This window comes from Hemicordylus capensis, chromosome 1 (genome assembly GCF_027244095.1).
Source record: "Hemicordylus capensis ecotype Gifberg chromosome 1, rHemCap1.1.pri, whole genome shotgun sequence".
NCBI classification, from domain to species: domain Eukaryota; kingdom Metazoa; phylum Chordata; class Lepidosauria; order Squamata; family Cordylidae; genus Hemicordylus; species Hemicordylus capensis.
Window position 1 is genome coordinate 144399436 of NC_069657.1, and position 22002 is coordinate 144421437.

The 22002-nt window shown below is 42.4% G+C and overlaps 3 protein-coding genes across 5 annotated transcripts in view; 1 reads left to right on the forward strand and 2 right to left on the reverse strand.

The window, feature by feature from the left end:
• Window positions 1-1238: 1238 nt before the first annotated feature.
• LOC128339281 (olfactory receptor 1038-like) lies at window positions 1239-4532 on the reverse strand. 2 transcript variants are annotated; one of them, XM_053282898.1, is made up of 2 exons: window positions 4508-4532; window positions 1239-2672 (listed from the first exon to the last, which is right to left on the reverse strand). In XM_053282898.1, exons 1-2 carry the CDS (start codon window positions 4530-4532, stop codon window positions 1762-1764), a joined length of 936 nt encoding a protein of 311 aa, XP_053138873.1. In that variant the 3' UTR covers window positions 1239-1761. The 2 variants fall into 2 exon arrangements, with proteins under 2 accessions (XP_053138873.1, XP_053138872.1); XM_053282897.1 differs by lacking the exon at window positions 4508-4532 and having other exon boundaries at window positions 1239-2777.
• A 2086-nt stretch (window positions 4533-6618) lies between these two features.
• LOC128339282 (olfactory receptor 1020-like) overlaps window positions 6619-22002 on the forward strand; it is a 39790-nt gene continuing 24406 nt past the window's right edge. The window contains exons 1-2 of one of the 2 annotated variants that reach the window (XM_053282899.1): window positions 6619-6773; window positions 8023-8202. The gene's annotated coding sequence lies outside the window, so the exon portion shown is untranslated. The remainder of the gene's footprint in view (window positions 6774-8022; window positions 8203-22002) is intronic. The other variant, XM_053282900.1, reaches the window with a different exon arrangement.
• Window positions 11999-12973, reverse strand: LOC128326564 (olfactory receptor 1038-like). The gene has a single exon (XM_053253679.1). The coding sequence runs from the start codon at window positions 12971-12973 to the stop codon at window positions 11999-12001; it is 975 nt and encodes a 324-aa protein (XP_053109654.1).

A 22002-nucleotide genomic window follows, 5' to 3' on the forward strand; every position in this document is an offset into this window, starting at 1 on the left:
TGACTTAAGGAAGCCCTTCGAAACTTAATAAGTGTGTTTGTCTTTTCCCCCTATTAGTGTGTCCAGATCATACATAGTTACCGTATTAAAGAACTGTGCCAGTTTGTGGCTAGACTGAACAAGCCTTATTCTCTTTGCTAGCTCCGGGGCATACACAGAGTGTGAATCAGATTCTAGCCTTGTGGCTTGCCCATTCCTCCAAGCTTTCCATGTTCTCTAATCATTTTAATATCAGAAACAGCAGGTCGGATATGACTGGTCACGCCATATATTTTGCACCCAATAAAAGCTACTGTTGTCCAGTCACTTAATTATCTGAAATTTCCATAGGAAATAAACATTTACCTTAATAACATAAGTACATGCTGGTCTCTGTGCTTCCAAAGCAGGGCTGCTCTTGCACAAGAGTGCAACTATTTTTGGTGCTGTCCCTGTGCTCTGAAAGCAAGAGAAACATCCCTGATGCTCAGAGCTTCCAGAACACAGGAAGAATGTGCAAAATATTTGCATTTTTCTGCAAGAGTGCCCACACTTAGGAAGCACAGGGTCTAGTGCGGGGCCTAGCACTGAGTGTGCACTGCTGTTGGCAGCACTTATAGAGCATTAGTCAGGATGGCAGCCAATAATTATTGTTTAACACAATTAATGTAACTTTCAGAATAAACACAATGATAAAACATAAACAATTAGCACGCATACATTTCTCATTCCCCCTCACTGCATAAGAATCTGGACTGTTGCTTTCAGATGCCTAGAGTTGATGTGCCATTGAGTAAAACAGGAATCCAGAGAGATTAATTATGTTAGGCCTGAAGTAAAAGGACAACAAATGAATATATTCCAACTAAAGTAGATCAGTTCAATAGCGGCCACAAGCTGAGAAGTGACTGTGAAATGCTCTGCGGCAAAGGACATATGCTGCAACTATATGAAACAGAGTACTGATGGCCTTTCTTCCATGCAAAGAACTAACAGAAGGTGCAATAGGGTTCTTGCCTTTCCGCCAACCAGTTGGTTTCCCACAGTAACTCAGAGGTTGACACCAAGTCAACATGCCATTACTGTAACAGTGTGATGGTGTTGGGGGGGGGAAGGGTGATTTTCATAGATCTCCTCTTCTCGCTGAAGCTGACTGTGACCCCCCCCCCCAATATATACCTGTCTGAGGGTCATGCAATCCTTAGGGTCATATTTTTGAGAGTCACCGTCAGCTTCACAGAGAAGAGGAGGTTGTCAAAAATTGCTTCTCCTGTATAGCAACAAGAACAGTGTTAGCTGCAATCTGGATGTCACCATGAGTGTGTTCTTCATGGACACACCAAGCCCATATTTAAAACTGAACTGTGAGAAATATCAGGAAACTAAATGCAATCTGAAATAGCTCAGCTTTCTCCCTTTCCACTGGCTCCATTTTTCCTTATCATACCTCCTACTCCTGCCCACCACAGTTGCAACTATCCCATCCTCTGTCTCTGGTTGGGGAATGTTAACAATGCACAATGCAATCAAGTGCTTATATTTGAATGCTCACACCTGGAGGCAAAAGAGGAGGTCATGGAAGTAAGTGCCAGCAGGGAAAAGCAAGAGCAAAAGGTTGCAACCAGGATGTGTTTGACTAGTATATATGACAGTTGAGATTTCTGTTGTGCTTGTACATCTGTCCTCAGCCTAGATGACATGTTCTAGATCCACAACAAATAATATTATTTTCCATGCTGGGAAATAATATAATGGGGGAAAGTGTGGTTCTAAATTAATTCATCAGTGAATTGCAATTCGTTCTGTTATTCTCTTCAAAGCATCCTTCACCTCTTTGTTTCTCAGACTGTAGATCAGGGGATTCAGCATAGGAATCACCAGTGTGTAGAACACTGAGGCTATTTTATCTGTTGCTAGAGAGTGGTTACTACTAGGCTGCAAATACATAAACATCAGAGTTGCATAGAAGATGGTGACAGCTGTCAGGTGGGAAGCACAGGTGGAGAAGGCTTTGCTTCGACCTTGAGCAGAGCGGATTCTCAGGATGGCAGAGAGGATGTAAATGTAAGAGATGAGGACAATGAGAAAGGAACATATCATATCAAAACCAGCAAAAGCATAAATCAGAATCTGTTTGGTGTTAGTGTTGGAACAGGAAAGTGCTAACAGTGGGAGGTCATCACAGTAGAAATGGTTAATTACTTTAGCAGAGCAGAAGGACAAACGAAATGTAACTATTGTGTGAAACAGAGCAACACAAAAACTGTATATATAAGGACCTGAAACCAACTGTATGCAGACTCTCTGAGACATGATAGTCCGATAAAGCAGTGGTTTACAGATAGCCACATAGCGGTCATATGCCATCACTGCCAAAAGGAAACATTCTGTGATCATGAAAGTTAGGAAGCAGCCCAGCTGTGTTGCACATGCATTGTATGAAATTGTTTTCTTTGTGGCTAAAAAGTTTGCCAACATTTTAGGGGCAATGACAGAGGAATAGCAAAGATCAACAAAAGCCAAGTGGCTGAGGAAGAAGTACATGGGGTTGTGGAGGTGGGAATCAGTTCTGATTAAAATGATTATCCCCAGGTTTCCCATCATGGTGATTAGATAGATCAGGAGGAACAATACAAAGAGGGGAATCTGGAGATCTGGGTGGTCAGTGATTCCAAACAGAATGAATTCCTTCACTGTGTTCACAGTGTGATTGGTCTCTGCCATTTATTCCACTTCACTCATCTTCTTTAGGAGGGAAGGATTCAGTCAGGGAGTTAGTGACATGCATTGATGATAAATTCTTCTGGTGGTTGTTATGTGCTGATTGTTATGTGCTGATCAGGTGAAGACTCTTATGCATTTACAACAGTGCATCTGAAAGTATTTTTAGGGAAATGTTATTTACCAAATTCTTTTTTCAGTATTTCACTGCTTTATATTTCTTATGTCCCTTGTTCTCAATAACAACAACAAATGTGAGGTTCTGGGGCTCCTTTCCTGATGGGGCTTCTAGATCAAAATCCAAGACTGTGTCCCCTTTTCCATAGGGTCCTTTAGAAATGGTAGCAATTTGGCAAATACATTTCTGCATTTTCTCCTTCAGAAACTAATTACATATAATATTTTTTGACAACAAGAGGCCTCAGTTCAAAAGACCATGGTACAGGTACACTATTCAAAGTGCCGCAGCCAATGCAACAATGCAAGTGGCAATGGGTACGATAAATACTAAGGGGCTTCCTCCTCCAAGTTTGTATGGGAAGATGGACAATTACCCCTGCTACCTGGGAAAAGAGGCACATTTTACCGTGGTGATTCTCTTTATTTAGCAGGGGGAGAGTAACTGGCCCTATTCACCCACAGCACAGTACTTCCAGTGACTGTTGCTGTTGTCTATCTTGTGTTTCTTTTTAGAATGTGAGCCCTTTGGGGACAGGGAGCCATCTTATTTGTTTATTTCTCTTTGCAAACCACCCTGAGCCATTTTTGGAAGGGCGGTATAGAAATTGAATTAATAATAATAATAATCATCATCATCATCATCATCTGGGGCAATGTGGTAAAGATTTATGAAGCAGAACTATTATTTTTGGCACCCACAGAAGACCTTGCCTCTTAATGAATAAAACAATGGTCGTCAAACTGCCTTTATAGGACAGCTAGCACTTCACAAATGTCTGCTTTCTCGTGAGCTTTTGACCCCAGCTTGAATTATTGCCCACCTGGTATTTTCATCAATAGTTTCCATGTGGCAGTTCTTGGACCATATAATGTACAGTAACAGTCTCTTGAATATGTTGTTGGGTAGTTTTCTCTACGTTCCACATGGCAAAACTCTCGAAGTTTCTGAGCTCTTCTACCTTATTCCTCAAGATCTGTGAAGGCACTAAATCCATTTTTTGCAAGTGAAGACAGCTAAGTGTGGGGTCTTAGGATTTATTACAAAAAATAGATTTTTCCCAAGGTATCCTAATAAATGTGGTTATGAGGTCCTGAGGGGCCCTTTTATAATTATGGACACATTTTCTATACAGACATAATCTTCATGTTTAATATTATGTGTTTACAGTGATTTCAAAAGGCACACTTTTCCTCATGGATTGTCTGCAAATGGCCAGCAGACTGTTCTGCAAAATTGCATGTGGTCTCTGCTGACCATGTTACCAGTCCATTAGGGATGTGCACAAATTGATTTTTTTTAATTCAATTTGTGCCCAAAACAAATTGCCCCTGATTTGTTTTGTGTCCAAATCTACCCCTCACAAATCACCCCAGATTCGATTTGTATTTGCTTCAATTTGATTTGGATTCAGACCGATTCAGACCACTTAAGAAGGTCCTAGGGGCACCAAATTTGGGTGGTGGGTAGGTCCTCATGGGTGCCATGTACCACCCAAATATCAATTGGGTGGTACATGGCAGTGGTACATGGCAGTGGGACACTTGGTTGATTTTGAATGATTTTTTTTAATTTTTGAACATTTCTGCCATAGGGAACAATGGGGATTCAAAATTACCATATCCTAACTCCAACACAGATCCCCAGATTTCATTTTTTTAAAATGGTAAGCTCTAGCCCTTGTAGAAATGGAGTTATGGAGCAAAATATGTGGTCATTATTTTTCAAGTGTTTGGATTCTTTGGTATATATTAACTTTTCCTCATAATGAACCCCTATGAGGATTCATTGCACACCTTCATTTCTTCTCTTCATTTTGACTGTCACTGGACAGTGCCAAATGTCAACTGCCATGTGCCAACTACACCCCACCCTCCCACCTGCAAAGCAGTGTGGTGCCCATTTTAAGTTTTAGGAATATTGAAATTTTTAGATTCTTTGGTGTCTAACAATTTTTCCTCATAATGAATCCTTATGAGGATTCATTATATGCCTTCATTTCTTCTGTTCAGTTTGACTATTATTGGACAGTGCCAACAGTGAACTGCCATGTGTCAACTACACCCACACCCACCCCACATACACTGGGGTACTCAGTTTATTTTTTAGGTATTTTTGAAGTGTTTAGATTCTTTGGTGTTTCATTACATACCTTCATTTCTTCTGTTCATTTTGACCCCATTTCTTTGCAGGTGGGGGTGGGGAATTAGTGGCATCCCATGTTCCAATGACACCGCAACCCACAAGCCACTGGGTACTCAGTTTTTATTTTAGGAATGTGTGAGGTGTTTAGTGTGTAATGAATCCTCATAGGGATTCATGATGAGGAAAGGTTATTAGACACCAAAGAGCCTAAATACTTGGAGGCGGGGCAGAATCTAGAACATAAACTGAGTAGTACCCCACTGCCTTGCGGGTGGGAGTGGGGTGTAGTTGGCACATGGCAGTTGACAGTTGGCACTGGCAAAAAGACAGTCAAAATGAATAGAAGAAATGAAGATGTGTAATGAATCCTCATATGGATTCATTGAAGGAAACCTATCATACACCAAAGATTCCAAACACTTGAAAAATAGTGACCACACATTTTGCTGCATAACTCCAGTTCTACAAAGGCTAGAGCTTAGGTTTTTCTTTTAAATGAAAGCTGGGAATCTGGGGGAATTAATAGGAGGGATCAAAATCTTGAATTTATTTGAATCAAATCAGGTGGGATTCGATTTGGACCCAAATCTAGCCAATGGTCCACAGGCGTGATTTGTTTTGTCTCCAAATCACCTGAATCAGCTAGATTCAGATACAAATCGATCTGAACCTGAATCAATTTGCACATCCCTATAGTCTATGAGCACACCCTCAGAGAGAGAACATGAAACTAGCATGTCTGGACACTAGGGAAGCTCTTGCATCCAACCTGCTGGCAAATTCTTCAGGTTGGGGATATTTTGTGGTACGGAAGGAACTGTATTAAACCACATAATCTATGTGCTCATAACTAAACAGACAATTCTGCATTCTTTGTGCATGTCAGGATACACACTTTGTAGACAGTTCTTTTCCCCCAGCCAATAAATAATCATCTTGGAGGACAATGCATGACTAAATTGGGTGTTAGTTAAAATCCTCACCAGCTATCACGGTGTATTTCTGTACCCTTAGAGGCTCAAAACATTAATTAATTATTGGTTCTTAATTCTAAAATTTTGTCCATTTAGGATATTGTCAGGGACCACAGTAAATAAAACTTGCTAAGAGCAGGTCATTAACATAAATGGTTTTGCCTCCATGATCAAAACACTGCTGGGGTACAAGCATGCTCAACTCAGGGTACTTTCAAAACGCACACTGTCTTAGTGAAATGTATTTGTCTAGGACTTGGTTGGCCTCTGCAAGTTTTGTTTGGTTGACCTTTGGGTCAGGGTGCATTCTAAGTTCACTATAATGGAAAATTTGCACACACAAAAAAGGGGGGGGGAAGAGTCCAGCATTTTTACCTCTTGGAACCTTGCAATGACTGCCCCTAGTGTAATCCCTCATTATGTTTTGTAGATGACCTATTGGTCAAGATGCATTCAAAGTTCACCATAATGGCAACTTTGGAACAATATCACCTAGCAATGACTACCCCTTAACACCTAACTATGTTATCTGGTCCGTGTCACTCCTGGACACAGGAAAAAGTCATTATCACCTGTTCTCAAGAGGAAGGAACCTCTTCTTGACCTTCTGTCTCAAGAATGCCAAGTCACTTTTGACCTTCCAAATATGAAGTCCTATGTCAACCAGTCATCATTGCCTATAAAGCCCCTTTCCTACAAGCAAGAACAGAAAAGCAAGTAAACATGAAGATCAAGCAGGAGGAGAAGTGCAAAGCATAATGGATGCTCCTTCAACAGTAAGTACTTCTGTGTATTTCTCTGTCTGGTTGCCAAGGGCAGGCTGGCCAATGTGGGGTAAGGAGTTACCCCATGACAACAACATTTGCATTTTCATAACCTCTGGTGAAGATTAAAGTAATCCCCTGCCCCGCCTACCTGCAGATGTACTTCCTGTTTCTTTCTCCAGTAATGTACACCCTTCCTTGAAGATATCTATTTATATGAGCATCTATGTCCCTTCAGTAATCTGCTCCAAATAATGTCTAGAGATGTTCTGCTCCTAAGAGACATCTCCAAATTAACTGATAATAACATAAACAGCCAGGGATGTAATTGGGAGAGAAAAACAAATCAAGTTGCTGTGGTTTCATTTTTCCTTGATGGATAAGCCGAGAATAGGTTTGTTCAACAAAGAGTTTTATTTTGGGCCTGGACACAAGTTGGGAAACAACGAACTTGGTACAGTATTGTTGTGTGTTATTTGAACAAAGAGGCTTCCATCAGAACTTCAGAGGCAGCACCACACAGAAATCAGCGAGATATGTGTGACTGTGGCAAAACCAGCTTTCCCCAGCAGTAGGCAACAGCTGATACATCAGCCTAAGCTATGAGAAAGTGCCCCTGGCCACAGCAACCACAGCAGCCACTCCAGGAGCAATGCCAGAAAGAGGAACATTCCTAGCCTACAGACTTGATCCTTAAGGGAGAATGCAGGCCTACCTCAAACAGGCTCTTTTTCTCGGTCAGTTACTCTCCTGACCAGAAGCCAATCTGTCTTGTCTGGAAAGCCCTTCCATTTGTGGATATTATCAGCAGATTTAAAATAACACCCTCCAAATTTCTGGACAGTCTCTGCCAATGGTTTCATGTAGTCATTAAGTTATGATGAGTGGGGTCAAAATGGAGTCCTGCAGAAACTCATACTATAAGCAAAGGAAATGGGGACGAGTAGCAATTCCCCAGCACCACCACCAGGAGGCTCACAAGCATACCGTTCTGAGGCCCCTGAGGAACTGAGCAGGGATGCACTCCCCATGTCCAGTTCCCGGTCATGCATTAGAAGGACCAGGACTGTGTCACCCACAAAAGCAAGCTGGAAATCAGACAGAATAGGATTTAGGAAATTAGCACAATGTTACCATACCTGCTAACTGCCCTGTTTTTCTCAGGACAGCAACATTTAAAAAAGCAATTCCAGGTATCCCTGGGAGGCCCGCCAAAATCCCAGTTTCACTGTCACGGTCTCCCCCCACTTCTCCCCCACAGCTGCTGTGTGTCCTCTGCCTCCTCCTTCCTTTCTCCTCTGGCAAGACTTCCCACAAGATATGCAGAGGAGGAGGCTCCCAGCAGCCCAGAGCCTCCTCAGTGCCACAGTGTGGCCACCATGAGTGGGGAAGAGTCCAGCAGCAGCCGCCACCTGCTCTCTTCACGATTTGGTTTCTGCAGGTCAGTGGGAAGTAATCCTTAAAACAAACAAACCAAAAAAACCACCCTGGTCTCAACCTTCCCCTGAGTATTCTGGTTTTAAAAATAGTGCATTCAGCTAATTTAAGTGGCTGAATTGAATCTGTGTGTAATTTCTGTTTAAATATTTGCAGAAACAAGTATGGTTAATGCCTCTGTTTTCACAAAAACATGGGGATTACAATATTCATGGTTCCTGTGGTATGATATGTGTTGGAAGTAAAGGACTATATGCTGTCTCTTGTCTCAATGACATAGGAGGACAGACTAGTGAGTCAGAAGGCTAGAGGGTCAAGACATTGGTCGTCCCTTCTCTACTGCTCTGACACTATCCCTTTGGAATGTAGATTGCTAATCTCAGGGACACTTCCTTCCTTCCAGCCACTTCCTTCCTCCCCCCTTCTCTTCCTTTTCCTTCTACTTTGCAACATGCAAGCTCCTCTCCCCTGCACCATGTGTGCAGAGATGCAGAATCCATCTGCATCCAGCTAGCTAGCTAGATTAGAGATCTTTACTCTTCACTTTCCTATCCAGAATGGAGTTCTCTAATAAATACCATTTATATTGATTTGAAACTATGAACTGGCTCCAAGTTACTTTACTCTCAGCATACACTCATGCCTAACTAAATTCCGCTGTGCTGTGCCTCTGTGCACTCTGCTATGATGAAAAAGGGTTTCTCCTACCAGAGAGAATTCCCAACAATATGATGGTGTCATGCACTGATATAATAGTATGATTTGATACAAGTTTCAAGGCTACAATGAAGTTCAGATAACAGCATAAGAAGGAGCTAAAGACAGAAGGGAATAAAAAAGTTCTTGCTTATCCCTAGCTATCATGACTACATTACATCACTGATTTCATTTTTATTGTTATCTGCTTATTTCATGAAATATATTGTCAGGTTCTCTCTAGACTCTATAGCTGGTGGGAAAGCAGGAAACAAGTGTGTCCATGTGTGTATAAAGGTGGACCTTGATATCTATGGATTCTGGTCGGGTGAAAGACACCAACCCTGGCATACACGGGGGGGGAAAGTGGGGGGGGGACATGCCAATCTTGCATATCTGCAGGTTGTGGGGTGGCCAGAAATGACCGTGGAGGTCATTTCTGGCAGCCATTTTGTATTTTGGAGCCTCAAAAAGCCTATGCATATGAGTTAAATTAATACATTCTATTCTGAGGGGTTCATAGCTATACATACACAAGTTACGAACGTTAATTTTATGCTTAAATATATTTAGAGCATCTCTTTCAATTACTATGCAGATTCATTCACTGTGGAGAGGAGGCAGAGCTTGAATTTCACTTCTCTCCTCTCATTACATATGCTATTTCCACAGCTAGGAACATGTCCGTAAGGGCTGCCCTTATGCAAATATTCCTGTCAATCAAAACAGCTTTTTCAGCACCACCATGCTTCTTCTGTTCATGTAGTCCTGCATATTATGTCAATCATTGCCAGGATATTAATTTATTTTGTGGGTGTGCTTATATATTTTTATTCCACTTGTCTTCAGGCTCCTCCTTACCTTTATTCGTAGAGGTTCTAGGGTGATAACGAATAATTATGCCTGTTGCGGTTTCCATCCCCACCTAGGTTTTATTACGCCTTTCTTATATTTAAATCCTAAAGTTCTTCCATGGCCTCTAATGTCCTTAACCTACTTTTTCAAACTTCCTTTTACTATACCCTTTCAATTGCTGGGATAAATATTAGGCATGAGAATGGAACAATGAGAAGACCAATTGAAGTTAAGCCAAAAAGGTATAAATATTTATTTAACAAAAGATACCTTTGAGGTATTTTATATGTTGTAATTATATTTTATATTATCTTAGATATTTTATATGCTGGGATTATTTTATATTCACAGCATATAAAATAAACATATACTCTGTCATCTGTATACACAATTTACAGATTATAGAATAGATGTTTATTTCATATGTTGTGAGGTTTACTGCTCTGAAGGGTTGTGGCTATAGAACTGGACTAAGTCACTTGTGTAATTCAAGACTTTATCCAGACTCATCTCTATTTCCTAGTGAATGCTGCTGGTAGATGTCTCTGCTGCAAGGCCTCTGTCAGCTGTAGGTTGAGCTGTAGGCTTTCTTTGATCAAGTTCTTCCTGAAGACAAAACCTGGCCTGGATTATTATCTGGTGCAGGATTTGCTGACCTCCATCTTCCTTCTGTTTTGCGTCTCCTTGAAATAGGTTCAGGCAATGCAAAGTGTCGGTGTCTCCTAGAAGCTCCCTTGAAGGCTGCCTCAAGACACAGTACTCTCTTCTTTTCTCTGCCCCTTCTGCTTCCCTCTTTGCAACCCTATCACTTCTTCTAAATATAGATTCAAAATAAAAACCTTTCACATTCCAAACTGTAAGATATTAAAGCTTTTTTCTTAGTGTCTGAAGATAATGTAAAAAGAAGGCTTTGAAGAAGCAGTTTTTATTTGGATCCGCACAAGCCAGGCTACAGAGGCCTAGTTAATTTTCTCTGCAGAATCTGGCCTGGATTATCTTCATACACGACCAAATTTCAACTCCAGCAGAAACATGAACTTGCTTTCTAAACACTGCACAAATAAAAAAATGGCCATTCAATATTACCAAAGGCTTTCTCAGCACCAGGGAAACCATCAATATTTCTCCTTGTAAATAGGCTGCAAAGCCAGCATGGTTTAGTGGTTAGAGTGCTGGACTAGGACCAGGGAGACCCGAGTTCAAATCCCCATTCAGCCATGATACTAGCTGTGTGACTCTGGGCCAGTCACTTCTCTCTCAACCTAACCTACTTCACAGGGTTGTTGTGAGGAGAAACTTGAGTATGTAGTAGACCGCTCTGGACTCCTTGGAGGAAGAGCGGGATACAAATGTAAAATAAATTTTAAGATTTTTCCAAACATTGGCTGACATTCTGACTAATGAAGCACCAGCAAAGCAGAGTTGCATTCCAGACTAAGAATCCAGAGTAAGAAAAAATGACCTCCTCTTCTGCAGTGATGTAGATATTATCAGCAGATTGATGACACTACCTTTAAATATCTGGATAAATTCTCCCAGTATTTTATATAGCTTTAAAATAGTGGTAGGTGCAATCAAGATAAAGTCCTGAAGCTAAAGGGATGAGCAGCAGTCCCTCAGCATCAAGTTCAGGTGGCTCATGAGGATACCATCTATGGTCATTGAGAACACTCCAGGCCATAGTCCATACACTAAAAACCATGCTGGAAATTAGTTAGAAAAGGTTTCAGATAATCATTGAGGAATGTATGGAGATGAGCTGTCACTGCATGCACTTATGCTTTCCCTAACAATGATATACTTGATATTGAACTTGATACTGAACTATGTTGGGGGGATGAAGGGAGGGTTTGTTTGTTTGTTTGTTTGTTTGTTTGTTTAACACATTTTTATACCACTCAAAATGCAAGTTCTCTGGGTGATTTACAAGACAATACAAACCATTCATTTCCATTTAAAATATATATCCATATATTTATATATCCATATATATATATATGGTTTCCATTTAAAATATATATCAGTACTGTGTATCAGAAACAGGACACACTGGAACAGCTATTATTTATGCATTATTTATTTTTATTTATTTATTCGATTTCTATATTGCTAATGAGAATGGAATCAAAGGAACACAGAAGATCATTCATTCCGTTTCTGAAGCTGTCATATCTGAACATTCTGGCTTTTCCTCCCATGTTACAATCAATTACTGGGGACAACATACACTGGGGGGAAAGAGAGTTCTTTTACATGTTCATTGGCAAATGGCCATCACTGGCAAATTGGCAAATGGCCATCATTCTTTTTGTTGTTCTCTTCAAAGCATCCTTCACCTCTTTGTTTCTCAGGCTGTAGATCAGGGGATTTAGCATGGGAATCACCAGGGTGTAGAACACAGAGGCTATTTTATCTGTCCCTAAAGAGTGGGTAGTACTGGGCTGCAAATACATGAACATCAGAGTTGCGTAAAATATGGTGACGGCTGTCAGGTGGGAAGCACAAGTGGAGAAGGCTTTGCTTCGACCTTGAACAGAGCGGATTCTCAGAATGGTGGAGACGATGAAAATATAAGAGATGAGGACAACGAGGAGGGAGCATGAATCAAAACCAGCAAAAGCATAAATCAATATCCGGTTGATACTGGTGTTGGAACAGGAAAGCTCTAACAGAGCAAGTTCATCACAGTAAAAATGGTTAATCACAGCAGAGCAGAAGGACAAACGGAATGTAATTATCATGTGGAACAGAGCAGCAAAAATGCTATACACATAAGGACCGGCAACCAACAGTATGCAGGCTCTCTGAGACATGATGGTCTGATAAAGCAGTGGTTTACAGATAGCCATGTAGCGGTCATATGCCATCACAGCCAAGAGGAAACACTCTGTGATCATGCAAGTTAGGAAGCCAACCAGCTGTGCTGCACATGCATTGTATGAAATTGTTTTCTTCAGTGCTAAAAGGTTTGCCAGCATCTTTGGAGCAATGACAGAGGAATAGGAAAGATCAATAAAAGCCAGGTGGCTGAGGAAGAAGTACATGGGGGTATGGAGGTGGATATCCGTTCTGATTAAAACAAATATTCCCAGATTTCCCATCACAGTTGTCACATAGATCAGGAGGAACAATACAAAGAGGGGAACCTGCAGCTCTGAGCGGTCAGTGATTCCAAACAGAATGAACTCCTTCACTGTGGTCACACTGTGATTGGTCTCTGCCATTTATTCCACTTCACCTTCTTAAAGAGAGAGTGATTTAATGAGGGAGGCAGTTCACTTTTCTTAGGAGCAGAAACCAATGCACAGGACTTATTTTGTGTTATCTTAGTTAAGAGGCACTCATATATCCAGATGGCTTAGAAATTATCCTTTCTTGTGCTTTGCAATATGAAAACAGAGTAGTCATCTTTTTGATACTGATGAGGCAAACATCCTGCTATAAAGTGAGGTCAATCACACAGTCAAAAACTGTGTACTCCCGAGGTTTGGGAGCTGTGTGCACTCCCAATTTTTCAGTTGTGTGGAAGTAAATGTAAGAGGAAAACCTGGGTAATTATGATTGTGTGGAAGCAAGGTAGAAAGAAAAGCTACCCAGGTTTCCCTCCTACCTTGTTTCTACTCCTACCTTGCACACACAGCTCCCAAACCTGGGTAGAACACCATTTTTGTTTGTCTGAATGGCCTCAGTTACTTATGTGTCAGAATGGAGTGAGGGGAAATGCTGCTTACTAACTTTCATTAGATCAAGTAATTTTATTTGACATATAACGAATGAGAGGTCAGTTTCAACAGGAAAACAAACTTTAAAAATAATTCATTAAATTCTAGGCAATGATCTGAGGCATAAAATAATATAGACAATGACATGTAAATAGCTTAAGAGAGAGCTAACAGGCATTTAAGAGGTTAATAACCATAGCATCTTAAAATGGAGCGCCTTGCATTCCCTGACACAAAGGCTGTTCTTATGAGCAGCCTAATTCAGGCTAGGGCAGCCCAGCCTGGGTTAGGCAGTGCTGGGATCGTTCTTGATCCTGGTGCTACTGTCCAGCCTAACCCCACTTTGTGGTCCAGCATACAGCCGAGGTTAAGGGTATGAACATGCTCTTAACCTGGCTGCTGAATTGGTGTGTGTGCACACAGAGATGGGCACCTACACCACCTGTCTCTTGGGGGATGCCCTGAATGCACTGTGCTTGTCACGCATTGTGGGATATCTGGAGGCTGGGGCAAGTCGGGGGGGGGAGGGAGGTGGGTGAAACCCTGCCTTCCCCTCCCCACGCTTGGTAGGTCATGTGAATACCCTTGTAGTTTACAGCATCACCGAGACACTGTAGATCATGCTGGCCACTGAAAAGAGAGAGAAAGAAAACCCTCAATCTGCTGTTTCAGGTTTTTTGTGCAAATTCTTAACTCTTGGGATTCTGGAGGCCTGCCTTTTAGCTGCTACACAGAGGTTTGTACACAAGCAGAACACAGTTACATTTATGTTTAGTGAATGGCACAATCTAGCAAAGGAAAGCTGCTTTGTAACTTCCCCAGTTTTGGATCAGGCAGGAACAAAATGTTCTTCACACACTCATGAAGACTCATGCAGGGGGTGGGGACTATCTTGATAAGAGGAAGAGAGCAAAGATAAGACAAAGCAACGTTTAAAGTGGCTTGAGCCCAAAGTATGCCTGTCCCAAATCTGTTGAGCTGAGTGTCTGTAGTCAAAGTGATCATGATAACAGAGGAGAGTGAGCATAGCAGTTCCCAGGAGGGAAAATCAGAGCCACACAAATATAGTCCAACTTTCCTCATCCTTTTTCTCTAAAACTCATTCTAGTAATGTATGAAGGACAAAGTATGTGAACAACTTCAAGTGGTACTAACTATTCCTGGAATGGCTCTTAATGGTTCTGACCAAAAGTACTGTGCTTGCTTGAACAGGGAGTTTCCTGGAACGTTGCTGGATAGTAGATTCAGACTAGACATTTGATGGGGGAAATCCTTTTTGACTGAAGCCAGTGGCTGACATCCTGACTAAATTCATTTGAGGAAGGCCTATTGAAATTTAATAGTCGTCTAGACTACTCCTTGAGTACTACTAGTCAGTAAGTTAGTCTGGATGTCAGCCAGTACATTTGCATAACTGATCTGGCAGTTTGTTACAATAGCCGTTCTTTCCTGGTCTTTAACAGATTATTATGGTTCTTTGGAATTATGCTTCCTGGAGGTGCCAGACCTTTTAATTTACATTAAAGTCTGGAAAACTCCATACTTTCAATATCTTTGTCCAAGGTGTGAAGGGGGAGAAAGAAACTGCCATACATGCTGTTGCTGAGCCTTTCGCTTGAGCTTGAAGACAGGGCAGGGGGTAAAATAAATTGGAGCATCCTTAGCAAACTATATGCAATTTTAATGGCACCATCACATGAAAATATTATTAGAGAAACATTTAACATTCAGGTTTTTGTTCAGTGCAACAATACTTTATATTTCTTATGCTACCACACCTCACAACAACCACTCGGTGAGGTGAGTTAAGCCGAGTTGACGTTTCTTCTTGCCCGGAAAGGAAGAGGGAAGCATCCAAGAAGCACTCAAAAGCCAAGCCCACCCCCACCCCCCTGCAAAAGGGGAGGCAGGTTGCCAAAGACGTTGAATGTAAAATCTTTATTCAATCATTGTCTGATGTGTTTTGAGCATAAAAGTGCTCTTCCTCAGAGGCAGCGTCTGGGAGAGAGCATCTGGGTTGGATGGTGTTTCCTCCTCTCTAAGTAAAGTGCAGGTACTACAAGAGCTGTGAAGGACAGCATGCAGCTCCCCTCTCCCAGAGAATCACTTCCTCCCCCTCCAACCTTGCTGTTTCCCTCACATATGAACACAAAATGGGAGTGCGCTCAGCTCCTGAACCAGGATAGGACATATGTCTTGCTATAATTATAATCATGTGAACGAGCCTGTTATGTGCTCATAGCAAAATTGACCTTTCTTCATGTCCAGGTGGCAGGATACATGCTTTGTACAAGTTTTCCTCTGAATTTTCACCTTGGAGAAAATGGTCATACCTAAATTGGCTACTAGTCAAAGTAGTTAGTTGCCCAGCCTACCTGTAGATGTGCTTTCTTTGTCTTTCGCCAGTAATAACAGTATTTGTCAGATATCTGACTATTTTTATATGTGAGTTCATCTCTCTCCATTAATTAGTTCCCAATGATGTCTAGAGCCATTCTGCTCCTTAGAGACATCTCCAAAGTAAATAATAATAACATAACCAGAAATGTAATTGGAAGAACCGGGGGGGGGGGGGACAACAAACCAAGTTATTTTGAGTTTGTTTCTCTTTGATGGAAAAGCCCAGAATATGCTTGCTCAACAAGTATGTCTGAATTGGGCGTGGACACAAATCGGGAAACAATTAGTTTCGTACAGAATTGTACCCGAAACAGAATTGTACCCCTGGCATGGCCCAGGGCCTCACAGACACCATTTGCGCATATGCGGCATCTATTTATATATATATTTTTAATGGCCACCAAAAAAAAAAAAAAGGCTGCCGTGCATGCACAAATGGTCTCTGTGAGCCCCTGGGTCTCACAGAGGCCATTTGCACATGCACAGCAGCCTCCAAAATGGCTGCCACGCCAATTTATGGAGGCCCAAATGGGTAAAAAAATAATACTCTGGTGGGCCACAGCAGTGATTTTAGAGGCAGGCGGGGGCCAGGGAACATTCGCAAAGCCCCCCCCCCCCACCAGTGGCCTATAAGAAGCCTTCCAAGGGGGCAGAAGGTAATTAACTATATTTTACATTTTAAAAAAAATTCACGAGCTGCCTGGGGAGGGTTCGGTACTGGTCCAGATGGAATGGGGGGGGGGGGTTTCAGTTCAACTCTGAACCCCCAAACCCCCAAACTGAACCCCCAAACCCCCAGACCGGTTTGCACATCCCTAACTAGAGGTTGTCAAACTGCATTAACCTCTACCATTTATTCCACCTCATTAGGGGTGTGCATGAAACCAGTATGCGCGGTTTGGTTGGAGTCCGAATTGGACTTGAATGGAACTTGGCATGTTCGGTCTTGCCCCCTCCCCCCAAACATACCCCCATGTTTAGCTCTGTGTGTGTGTGTGTGTGTGTGTGTGGTGGGTCTCTGGTGATTCCTCTCTCCTCCCACTGGCCTCCCCACAGGCCTCCCGCTGCTGGCCTCCATGAAAGTGGCCAGTCGATATGTGTGGCAGCCTCCAAAATGGCCACCACCAGCACCAAGAGGCCCAGAACGGGCCACACAAGGACTGAAATGGCCCAAACCAGGCCGACTGGAAACCAGGGAGAGGCCAGCGGTGGGAGGAGGAATGGCCAGAGTCCCTCCCATGGCAGTGCCCTTTGGAGGTGATGAGTTGTTTTTAAAAAATGTGGTTTTTTGTTAGAACCCCTGACCGGCACCCCCGGTGGGGGTGGGTAGGTTTGAGTGTGGCCAAATCGGGTCTGGTTCAGCTCAAGGGCAAGTTGGCTGAATTTGAAGTTGGACCAGCTCAAAATCGTGCAGGTTTGCACATCCCTATACCTCACTCATCTTAAGGAGAGAGGAATTCAATCACAGATACAGTGATTTATGTGGATGACAAATTCTTCTTATGGTCCCAGTTACAATTCCTTTCTTTCACCTGTTATGTGTGGATGAGGCAAAGATCCTTATGCATTTACAGTGGCATATCTGAAAGGGAAATGTTATTTACCAAGTTCTTTTTTCAGTATTTCACTGTTTTATATTTCTTATTCCCTTTATTCTCCCAACAACAACTACAGCAATGAGGTGGATTAGGTTGTAAGGAATTTTCTTGACCAAGTGATGAATCTCCTAAATCTGATTTTAAGACAGTGTCTATTTCACCATGGGATCAGTGATGTGTGAATCGATTCGTGTACAAAATGATTTGAACCTGAATCTACCTGATTCGGGTGACTTGTAGACAGAACAAATCACCCCTGTGCTCAATTGCCCAGATTCGGGTATAAAAACTGATTCAGACCCCCCCCCCCAAAAATGGGGATTTGGACCTCCATTTTGTGGCCATAGTGGGTTGGGAGGTAGTGTCCAGTGGGTGGAAGATACTACCCAAATTTCAAAGAAATTGGGTAAAGGGGTGATTTAAAAAAAAAATTAAGTTCACATGTCTTTAAGCTTTTTCCCATAGGGAATAAATGAGGAATTTCAGTAGCCTGTTATAACTCCACATGGGGGGCACCAGGGTGGCCCAGTGCAGATTGTGGTGGGTGGTAGTGCCCAATGGGTGGAAGGAAGCTACCACCCAGATTTCAAAGAAATTGGGTAAAGGGGTTATTGTTAACAATGTTTTGAATTTGGCATGCCTTTGTTGCAGATTTGGGGCAGAAAAGGGGTTCCAGGGGTTGAGTGGGTTGAGTGGTAGTGCCCCAATGATTTCAAAGAAATTGGTACCCAGATTTCAAATAAATTGGTAAAAGGGGTGGGTTGTGTTTTGTTTTGTTTTTAATTGGCACCTTTTAAAGCTTTTCCTCCATTGGGAATAATGGGGATCTCAGCAGCCCCATAACTCCACTTGAGGGGTGCCAGGGTGGCCCAGAGCAGGGTGTGGTGTAGTGAACATAGGGTGCCAACCATCCCCAAAACCACAAACATATGGGGTACTGGATATTGTTGTTTTCAATGTCTGAGGTGTTCTGAGAGTAGATTCTCAGGTAGGAAATGAGAGTAGATTCTTTCTAAGTTCATTCATCATTTTGCACCAAAGAAGATTATGAATGAAAAGATGAGCAGTGATAGTGGATTCGCTGCTCATCTTTGTTCATTCATAATTCCACCCATTGGGCACTACCACCCACCACAACCCACTCTGCTTGTGGTGCCCCCCACAGGGAGTTATAAGGTTGCAAAAATCCCCATTATTCTCTATGGGGAAAAGCTTAAAGATGTGCCAACTTCAAAAAATTGTTAAAAATCACCCCTTTGCCCAATTTCTTTGAAATTTGGGTGGTAGATTTCACCCATTGGGCACTACCACCCACCACACTCTTTTGCCCACAGAGACCCTTCCCCCCAAAAAAACTGATTCAGATTTTGATTCAGAAAATTCAGGTACAAATAGAATCTAGGGTGATTGGGGAGGCAGATTCAGACCCAAAACAAATTGTGGGTGATTCTATTCAGGTACAAATTGAATTGAAAAAATCAATTCATGCACATCCCTAATAGGCAAACCTCAAAGGCATAGTGTGTAATGATGTCATCCACCCCAATTCAAGATGGCAGGCACATGAACATTTGAGGCACAAGTGGGCTTACTTGTGAACTGCCTAACTGATTTGGACCAAATTTAGTCCAGTTGTCGAGATAGGGAAAGTAAAGTAGACAGATTATTCCTTACCAGGACTACATGTTTTTCTTGTAGACTTTGCTGGGGTGGATTTTATTGGTGATGTATTTGTATGTACTCTTTTTTCTGGGGAAGGGTGCTGTTTTTGTGTTAGGTTAAGGAGAACATCTAATATCTTATTTTTTCTAGCAGTAGTATTTGGTATTAGTCTGTCCAGGCATTGCATCAACTGTTAACTTTTACCAAATATCTGAAGGGCCATAGTGCAACCTTGTGCTCTAAGAGCTAGTTTGATATGGATTGCATTAATGTTCAAACAAACAAACAAACAAACAAACACTTGTCAATGCATATCAAACATATAGGGATCGTCCGTCACTTTCCTCCCCCCTGCCCAGAGCATTGTACAACAGAAAAAACAATACAAACAGCTGTTGAAAACTAAAAAGAGAGACTAGGAGGCTATTCACATGATGGGATGGAATCTGGTTAGCGGAGGCTAGCCCAATTTCATTCCATCATGTGAACCACCGGGCTTGGCTGTGAGCCCGGTGGTTCCTAGGCGGGTAACCCGCCTAACTTCCCCTTGCCTTTAAAGCCCTTTAAAATTGTGAGTAGCCACGGCGCGGCTCCACGCTGTGGCTACTCATGAGGAGACCCCCAAAGGGGAGGCGAAAAGCCGCCTCCTGGATCTGGGGATCTTGCCAGCATGCCCTGCGTGCTCGTGTAGGGTATGCTGGAACTTCCGGGGCCCAATTGGCCCCCGCTCCCCCCAGCACCCGCTGGCTCCATCATGGAGCTGGCAGTCGTGTGGGCAGCCAATCTGGCCAACCAGAGCAGACTGTCTGCTCGTGTGCTGGGAGAGCGGGCTAAGCCCGCCCTCCCCGCTCACCCTCCCCAGGTGGGTCTCATTGACCGTGAGACCCACCTCACCATGAGACTGTCGTGGCAACATTTGATAGCAGCATCAAGATCCAAAAGTCCATCTCTGATTTGGCATATGATTGTCTCCCATTCATCACGTGGGTGATCCCACCTCGATTATATGATACCTGCACCTTTATGAGAGGTATACTATCAAATGCTGTACAAGAGAGATGAAGTCGCTGTCACAAGCCTAGATCTGGATGCAGGTCATTTGCTAGAGTGGCCACTAGTGTCTTGTACTGAAATAGAATCCTTGGTGAGGCAGCTTAAACCTGGCAAAGCTCCTGGCAATGATTACATATCTGTAGAAGTAATCAGGAAAAATCTTGCATGGTCATCCCCAGTCCTGGCCTCTCTCTTTTCTTTTATAGATAGAACTGCATGTGTCCCTAAAGATTGGGGAGTGGCAATAATAATCCCAATCCATAAAAAGAGTGAAAGGAAGCTACCTGAAAATTATCGACCCATTAGTCTTCTTAGTATAGTGAGCAAGGTGTATGCTAGGCACCTATATGAGTGTTTACTGGACTGGATGGATTCTGAGAATATCCTGGCTGAGGAGCAAACTGCCTTCTGTGCAGGCCGTTCTGTTATGGACCCTGCTTTAATACTACAAGACCTAGTAGAAAAATATACTTCCAAATCCAGCTCTGCTCTATATGCAGGATTTGGTGACTTTAGATCTGCTTTTGACCTGATTCCCAGAGAGAAACTTTGATGTAAGCTATTGAGATCATCAGTAGACTGCAGTTTACTTCTTTTGATGTTCAAATTATACAAAAGCTCCCATGTAAGGGTGTGATGCAGCGCTCAGGGACACCTCACCAAGGAAATATCAACATTCGGGGGAGTCAGATAGAGATCTATTCTGGCTCCGCTGCTATTAACTCTCATGTCTCCCATTTAGATAACCTAGAGCACCATCCACCAAAATTAGCAGACAGACATCTTGCTATATTTCTATTTGCAGATAATGCTGTCATTCTCTCACAAACTCCAATAGGTCTAAAAAGAGCTTTGCGCTCTCTTGCTACCTATTGCGAAGAACAACTTTTAGAAATTAATTAGAACAAAACTAAGATCCTGGTGTTTGCAAAGAGACCAAAGATTTGGCACTGGTCGCTAAATGGGCACAGGTTAGAACAAATTAAGTATTTCAAATAACTTGGAATAATATTCCAGTCTTCAGGCAGAAGGGGTGCACAAAGAGAATATGTGAGGCAGAATGCACATAAGAGTATACAAGCAATTCAATTTTTCCATCGCTCCAGGGTTGCCCAATTTATCTCCTCCACAATAAAACTCTTTTTGACTTAAGTACGAACACAGCTCCTATATGGAGCTAAATTTGGCATGTACTCTAAGGTGGAAGACGTGCAATCTAAGTTCCTGAGGAACATTTTTCAGGTGCCCCGATGTGTGCCCAGTGCTGTCCTTCTCTGGAAGCAGGACTGCTTAAAGTAGAGGCCAGAGCATGGATTAATATCTTCAAATTCTCGCTGAAGCTGGTATTCCACCCTGCAGGTCTAGATCCACTTGTGCTAAAGGATATCTATCACTCCAGGTGGAAAAGGGAGCTGGAGGAAAGGCTGCATCATTATGGTTTCTCCCCTTTTGCACTGATAACTCTGGGGTATGAAAATGCCAGGGTCAGACAAAGAATATATGATATGGAGCATCACATTGATCAGGGCTCTATTCCTGTTGGTGTCCATTTGGAAAACCAAGTTCTGAGTTTCAGCCCTGCCAGATACATAAACCAGATAACCGTGCCAAAATATCGCAGAGTTCAGACACAGGAACGATGCAATGCCTTGTAAACAGCAGTCCTGGAAGGGAGATATCAAAAAAATCCCTTACAAAGAACTTATTTGTCTCTGCAAATTGGGAGATATTGAAACAATGGCTCATGTGCTCCTTTATTGTCAATTTTACCAAGAAATACAGTGTAAACATATAACCCCTTTTATTAGCTGCCATCCA